The following is an 8,037-nucleotide window of genomic DNA, read 5'->3' on the forward strand; positions in this document are numbered from 1 at the left end:
AGAGTAGACAGGAATTAGCTATCTCCAATGACCTAAAAGGCCAGCAACCAGCAGAGGATATAATTTAGGACAAGTGGCACAAACCAGAGTGGAGAATTTAAAAAAGTAAAACATGCACTTAGTTTGCTTTGCAACACACAAAATGAAATGTTGGCAGAAGCCGGCTCAATGGTGCATCTTTCAAAAGATAATTGGATATAAACTCAACATGGATCATGATGCAAACAGTACCTCTGCACAACAAAACAAAGCCATCCAAGCTTCAGGATTTTAGTTTATTCAGACAACATTATCCTTCAGGAAAAGTCAAAATTTTGATAAGAGTCCGCAATGATAGTTTCTCCAAAGCATTCAATTTCTTTTTCCCTTTGCTTCCTTCTGCTCTAACAACTCCGATCAACTCTCTTGCTATGGACTTCTTGTAGCAGGTATCAGCAGCTCTATTTGTGCTATTTTTTAAGATAACGCCTGGCCAGCTCTCCCCCAGTGTCTGGAGGGAAGCAACAACACTGACACCAGTTTTCCCCTTTGGAAACAACCATTATCATGCATCCATCTTTACATTGTACCCTTTTCGTAAAAATCACATCCCCAAATTGAAGATTCACCATGAACATTTAGAATACATATTTTTTTCCATCAGTAGACCAAAAATGATAGCAGCACCAAGGGAGGGGGATTCCCAGTACCTGCACTGTACCAGACTCTTTCAGCTCTCGAGGTATAGTGGAGCAGCTTGCACTCGGAGCCATAAGCTTCAGTCACCTTCCCCAAAGGAAGGGGCACATATTTGGGGGTGCCAATCCTCCAGGAATGTCCTTCAGTCTCCTGAATTTGCAATCTCCAGGACACCTCTGTGAGCAACTCAGGGAAAGATTGTTGAAATATTAAACAAACATTATTTCATCTCTTTTGCATATTACGTTATAAACAGTGCTGAGATGCAAAAGAGAAAAAGCCACTGACCAATGATCAAGAGTTACCTATTCAGATGTTGGCTTTCCCGTTGGCCTCAGATGGCATCATACAGCAAAAAAAAAAGGACATGGGCATAACGGGAAAGCAGGCAACGGCAGAACAGATAAGGGAGTATGGATAACACTCCCAGGAGCACAGAGTAAAACAGCATCTAAACAGGCTGTTCAGGCCAAACTGGCCCACACTGACCATGATGCCCGCTCAGCTCATTCCAGATAAAATCACAGAGTAATGTAGCTGGAGTTGGCCATCCGACCCTTCAGCACATTTACTTTTAGGGTCATTTGGAGAGCAATTAAATATCATGTCACCGGGCTGGGTGACTGAACACTAGAGGGGGACAACTCCACGGTACCACCCAAATTGTCATAGGTTTGGCAGGAACACAACAAAAACAATTCAGGTGGGTTCCTCCACACCCTCCCACCCCACTAGACTCCAGAGTTCTCACCTCCCCATAACAAAAAAAAACCCAGCTGCACCAAGTGATCGAGAGGACTCCTGCAGAAATAACTGGTGCAAGTCTTTATTGAGGCTAAATTTACAGCATTTTGTCCCAAAACCTCCAATTTTCTTTAGCGTTTAATGTTCCATCACGGTGCTGCAGAATTATATACCAGTATCAGCATCCATAACTTCTGAGGCAGGTACAGTAAAAGTTATGTGCAAAGTAAAGTTCCCTCTACACTCCCAGGATACGTACAAATCGAGCATAGCTGTTTTTCACATTGTCCCAAACATTCCTGGGACAGGAGCAGCTCAGGTCAGATGAATCGCCCAGGTCAGCAATGACTTAGGTTAAGGTTATGTTCCATCTTCCCTAATGCTGTACCCCAGTCTCCAAAAAGTAGGCATTACTGCACCATTGATAGGGTCACCTCACACACAAACACTATGCAGCAAGACTGACAATTCTGTGCTCGATTGAACAGCCTCGTGTTATAGGCCTGTGCTCACCAATAAGTTGAGGTGAACCTCCCCAGCTTTATTTCACTGGTTTTGAAGCCAGGTCCCTGATGTTTGACCCAGTCCCCGATTTCAGATTTTGATGTAGTTAAGCACGTAGCCACGTGGGACTGGGCTTTTGAGGAAAAAAAAACAAAACTTGCCATTTGTGACAGTTCAGTGCAGATTGTGGAACTGAGCGCCAACTCTGCAAGGCTGCTGTGCAAAGTGCCTAGCAGGGTCACACCCAGCATCCTTTAAAAGGTAACAGGTCATTCAGTGCTTTATGAAGCAGACAGACAGAGCTAGGAGGGGGACATACATTATACTTTGTTGCCTGTGGACAGCATCAATCCGTAACCTTCAATAAATTGCAAATTGAAGCTGGGTACCTCAACACATCAAGTCTTCTATTTTGGCACACAACTTGCACTTGAAACTATACTGATGAGGGTCCATTTTGCGACATTGAAAGCAGATATAGACACTCTTAAATTAAAACAAAAGCTATGAACTCCCTGGCCTTGCCCACTCTCACCTTCCACCTCCATTTTCAAAAAAATCACAAGGTCAGGTAATGGACCGAGGATGTGTCTCTGATTCAGGGATGGTGTAGGCCGAATTAATCTTCTCTAATGACTGTCCCATCATCCTGGGAGTTGAGGTCCACAGGAAACCCATGAAACGTAGTTCTATGCTACCAAACCATTACCACCCACCCGTCACCAGTAAAGCATTGTACGACATGAGGTGGCTTCAGAATACAGGATTTTTAAAAAAAGTCAATTATTTCAATGCAAAAGTCTCTTTCCTATGCACCTACAGAAATGTTGATAGCATCACCATGTATCTTCCACTAGATGCCGGAAGCAATGGATTGAAAGTGCTCACTAGTGACAACTACTGGTATCTGCTGGTACTGCACGAATACCATTCTTCCCCTTCCAAGTAGGCTAAATTGAAGCGCTCTGGTGAAGGAAAGAGAGGACCGTTCAAGAGCAGGCCACGAGGGACTGTAAGTGCAGCATTTCAGTAATAATTTAAAACAAAACCAGAAGAGAGGGAGATGGTGTCAGCTCTGCACCACCATATGTTCTAAGACACTCAAGCAGAGGGTATCAAATAAAATCATATGCAAAGTGTCTACAGAAACCCTGGGACAAAAAGCCTGTAAGCATCATTTTCTTCACTTTCCCATTATTCGCACCCCGCCACCTCCAACAGTAGTACTGAAAACTGCTGGGAGCCACAGGCTGGTGTCTCTTCTGGAGAAAGTTCTTGCTATTTTTCACTCAACAGCCCTCACATTTATGAGCTCAGTTCCAGCTCCAATCATTCAGCCCATCACCCCAAAGGGATCAATGGCAGCAGTTCCAAAACCCTGAGCTGGAACCAAGTTCTATAGCAGATGCTTGCAACTGATGCTGGGAGCTTCTGGTCCAGGCCCCGGGTATGTGTGAAACAAGGTTCAGAGAAAAAAGGGACACCCAGACCAACGTGTGTATGGGCAGCCCCGAGCGAGTACCTTTATGTCGATTTTGCTTTGCTTAAGCATTGGTCGGTTTGACCCTACCTTAAAATTCTACTGTAATATGACAAGAAGTTACCTGAAACCATCCCCTCGAATGCAGAACTAATGTAAAAAACTTCCTCTTAGAAATGCAAGTAAAACTCAAATCATTCTGAAAGCTGCCTGCAACCACATCCCAAAACCCAATCTCCATTATTTGCACCCAACCACCATTAGAGAATCCCACCTTGTAAGCAGGTTTACCCCCTCCTGTACCAAAGGGTGCACGTTGAGCTAAACGGCTTCCCTTCAAAATGCCTAGACAATTATCATCAGCATTTATTAAGGGGGTGCATTATAGCTGAGCCCAATTCTATTCTCTCTCAAAATGCATAGACGGGCACTCATTCCATCTGAGCAGGCAGGATAAAGTCATATGGAGCAATATGCTTGGGCTGTACCAGTCAACAGAATCAGAGTCCAGGTCTTAAAAGGGCTCAATTCAGAATGTTTTGCATAACCTTGGCTTGCATTCAATGGTTATGGGGCAATAAAACCGAGGTCTTTAAGATGTTAAAAGAAATTCACTGGAGTAGATAAGCGGGTACTTCCAGAAGAGAATAGGACCTTAAAATTAGAAATAGGCGATGCAGGAGAGAAGAAGGGGAAAAAAAACCAGGAAGTATTTCTTACAGAGGATGAAAATCTGGAACTCTCCCCAACAGCTGATCATACAGGGACAACTGACAATTTCAAAGTGGAAAAAAAAGACAATAGATTTTTGAGGCAAGGCTACCTAGGGATATGAAGCCTGTGTAAAAGGATTAGAGCTACCAACTGGTTGAGCTCAAACAGAATACTGAAAAGCACAAGGTTGAGTGTGTCCTATGCCTCACTCCCAAAATTAACCACATGGAAAAAAAAAGTTTGTTTTGCAATTATTTTGGGGTTGGGTGGGGGTGAGAAGTCACAACACTGTTCTTTGGGAAGAGGAGCACGAGGTTATTAAATTTCCAGAATGTGAATGGGCATGGACTCAATGGTTTGCTATGTTGTAATGCCTATGATTCATCAGCGTAAGCAAGAAGCAGTCTTATTTTAGCTGTCACTCCAGTGCCCTCCCAAAGACTCCCACTCATGTTGTACCTCATCAGAAAGGACATTTGTCCAACATAATAAATATTTGGCAGACAAGGAAAGAAAAAGAACATGTTCCAGTGCATTTTACAGTTAAACGGGCTTGCTGGATGTCAGCCAGTTTTGCTACACTGGAGGCCAAAGGGGGAGGGGAAAATCCCAAAGAGATCCCAATTTAGTTTGGAGAAGGGGGTGTGCTCATGGGAAACAGGAAAACCTTGACGGGCTCCTTTCACATGACATACTCCTTTTATATAAATCTGATACAAAAATAAGTTCAAACCACCACCCAGATACCCCAAGCCACACTGCTGTCAATACCCAGTCAAGAATCTTAATTTGAAGAGGCAACAATGACCTAGACCAGAAGTGATTGGCTTTCCTTATGGACATTATGGCTAATCAAAGGGAGTTTGGAGGGGGGAGCTTTAGGGATCAGGAAGCTCCTTCAATTGAAACCGTTTAAACATCTGTCTTGCATAGCACAATGTGTCGCATAAGGACTCTTGAGACCACCACTAACATCCCTCTCCCTAAACGAAAAGAAACAGCCGATTGTAATTCTTTTACGAGGGATCTGTCACCGAACAGCAGCGTTCCAAAGGAACCGAGTGGGCAGAATCTTTCCCACCATTGCATAGCCTGTAAATAGACGTGACATTCTCCCCCTTTTAAAAATCTCTTTATGCTTTCCGTTATAGTATAGGCCCTCGCTGGATTGTGCCCGGCACTGAAAACGTCAGAATTAGCCGGCTGTGAAATTTCTATTTCCCCCTCCCTTCCCAAAGCATCAAAAAAAGAAAAAATCATTTTCATTAAACTTTTGGTCTTGTACAAGTTAGCATTTCTCTATAGGGTTTAATCCAACCGAATCAGTTCGGAACAAAACCCAGGGCGTCGCCGTCTTCCTTGTAAATTAGGATTTGTAATTTGAATTTAGCCAGGTGAGTCCCTCATGGAGTCCATCTCCTGAGGTGGCGCAGGACGGCTGCACATACCAGTTTCTGTCTCTGATCCTGGTCAACCCTAGCTTCTCCTGAATTTCGTGTGGCTTCATGGCATCGGGCAGGTCCTGCTTGTTGGCGAAGATCAGGATGATGGCATCCCGCATCTCGCGGTCGTTGATGATCCGGTGCAGCTCCTGCTTAGCCTCGTCGATGCGGTCTCGGTCGGCGCAATCTACCACGAAGATTAACCCCTGCGTGCCCGTGTAGTAGTGCCGCCACAGCGGCCTGATCTTATCCTGGCCGCCCACGTCCCACACGTTGAACTTCACGTTCTTGTAGGTGACCGTCTCCACGTTGAAGCCCACCGTCGGGATGGTGGTGACCGATTGGCCCAGCTTCAGCTTGTACAGGATGGTGGTCTTGCCGGCGGCGTCCAAGCCCAGCATCAGTATCCTCATCTCCTTGCTGCCGAATATCTTGGCGAACGCGCCGCCCATCTTCGGTGCGGTGGGGTGGGGAAGGGAAGGGATGAGGGCAGGGAGGAAAAGAAAGGAGGAAAGAAAAGGGGGAAGGGGACGGGGGGGGGGGGGGGGGAAAGGGTGTGTGTTTGTGCGCGCGCTGAGGTAGCACACAAATTTCCGAGGTGAAACGAAGCGAGAGAGAGAGAGCCGAGAGCAGCGGCTGGGCCGATGAATGGAGCGCTCAGTTTCAATGGAACGTTGTGATCCGATTCAGGCCCTTTGATACAAAGTATCCAATTTGTAACCAGCGTCTCGATTCACAAATTCACCCGTCCGCTTCCGCACTGATGCTGTCCCCTCGCTTCATATTGAGTGCATTTCATCCTCTAACTCTGCTCCTCTCCTCCCCACTTGCGAATTAATTGATCTTTTCCTCCGCGTGTATGATTAGATGTGGATAGAGCTGAACTCCGAGTGCCGGAGAGGAAAGGGCGCGGATGTAGATTACAGCAAGCGACCGAGCATGCGCGCACACTCACACACTTCTCGTTCACTTTCCCCCCACCTCCCACTCTGCAACTTTTAAAATGGCACAGCCCGCCCTCTGTTAAGGTGGCCCTACCTCTTGTCCATTTCCGTGGTGCAGTAGGAGGCATACCACTAGTTGGGGTGCTCAGGAAATGTTCCATTTCACGCATGGATTAAAAGAGAGTGCTGTGCATTTCCATAATATAAATTAAATGCTGCCTCATGTTTCTTTTCATTGTAAATTTTGGAATATGTATAGCAATAATTTAAACATGAATTCTGCCATTCCCCACCTTCTGAAGGGCTTTGTTGCTTACTGAGGCATGGGGCCATCCCTAACCAATTTAACAGTCCCCCTTTTCGTTTTCATCTTCAAAAAGCACAAATGAAATGTAACTAACAGCTTTATTAATGTGTACACGTTGTAACTCATGTTTGCTGCCGACAGCAAACTCGGTTCTGATATAGGATTTAGCAACTGCACGAAAATGGTCTGTTCAAGTCCCAAGAAATAAAAGTCTCGGGTGTTTGGGTGTCAAAGGTCATAACGTCGAGGCTCAGAAACCGTAAAAATTGGACACCTCCCACCTGTCCCAAAATGCTGTTCAACCGACGATGCTTCACCGCCGGGCATTCACCTGATTGCTAAACGACTACTCTTTCCAGCAGGGGTCGCTGAAATTCGGGGGCGGGATTCCTGGTCGAATTGACCCTGCTAATCAAGATGAGCATTGTCAGGTTGAGGTGTTTCCACTCAGTTTTTCCAGTGCTCTTTAGTCCTTTTGCCGCCAGCTATACTTTGTAATTTCAGCAACGCACGTTACCCATTCGCTTTTAAAACACATTGACATTACTACAAATTCAATAAATTAAACTTAAATCCTCAGAAACAATGCTTGAGATTTGTTGTGGAATCTTATGAACTGTGGACTACAGATTTTAAATCATTCACTCCGAATGTTTTTTTAATACTTTAATTTTTTAAAATAGATTTTAAGATGAGATCACAAGCTGATTTAATATAACTAACATGGGCATTGGTATTAATATTGCAGCTCCACCATCAAACTGTACTCAAACATTGCGACAATTTTAAAGTCTGCACCTATATGTCATTTCAAGGTGACTGTAAAGCTGTTCCCCGTCACAGATGACTGTTTGAACTGGGTGTGGTCCGACCAAACTGCAACAGCGCCCAGCTACTCATTGCACGCCCTGAGACGGTTGGTCATGACTCTGTGGGATTCAGTGACAGAGGTGGCCACGCTTGAAGACTCAACTTGCTGATGAGGAGGGGTCAAACAGTGAAATTTCTATAGACCTCTATAAAGTAGCACCCTCTAGAGACATAGGGCAAATTTCACGGTCACGGGAGAATGACGAGTTTGTAAAGGGGCTGAGTCGGTAAAGGCACGTTTTGTTGTGCTTGACTGTGCACAGTGTTTTTTCGATGCTGTGCTTCACTGGGTGGGACCGAGTGACGCTATGTGGTATTCGGCACTGTTAATAAGCAGGGTTTCAGGTTCTGATG

The 8,037-nt window shown here is 45.1% G+C and overlaps 1 protein-coding gene across 1 annotated transcript; it reads right to left on the reverse strand.

Annotated features, from left to right (window-relative positions):
* Window positions 1-256: 256 nt before the first annotated feature.
* LOC125447781 (ADP-ribosylation factor 6-like) lies at window positions 257-6,521 on the reverse strand. The gene has a single exon (XM_048522490.2). The coding sequence runs from the start codon at window positions 6,012-6,014 to the stop codon at window positions 5,487-5,489; it is 528 nt and encodes a 175-aa protein (XP_048378447.1). The 5' UTR covers window positions 6,015-6,521; the 3' UTR covers window positions 257-5,486.
* Window positions 6,522-8,037: the final 1,516 nt, after the last annotated feature.

This window comes from Stegostoma tigrinum, chromosome 39, assembly GCF_030684315.1.
Source record: "Stegostoma tigrinum isolate sSteTig4 chromosome 39, sSteTig4.hap1, whole genome shotgun sequence".
Taxonomy (NCBI): domain Eukaryota; kingdom Metazoa; phylum Chordata; class Chondrichthyes; order Orectolobiformes; family Stegostomatidae; genus Stegostoma; species Stegostoma tigrinum.

Excerpts from the sequence above, each read along its gene's own strand:
- LOC125447781 (XM_048522490.2), bottom strand. The coding sequence starts at position 6,014 with ATGGGCGGCGCGTTCGCCAAGATATTCGGCAGCAAGGAGATGAGGATA.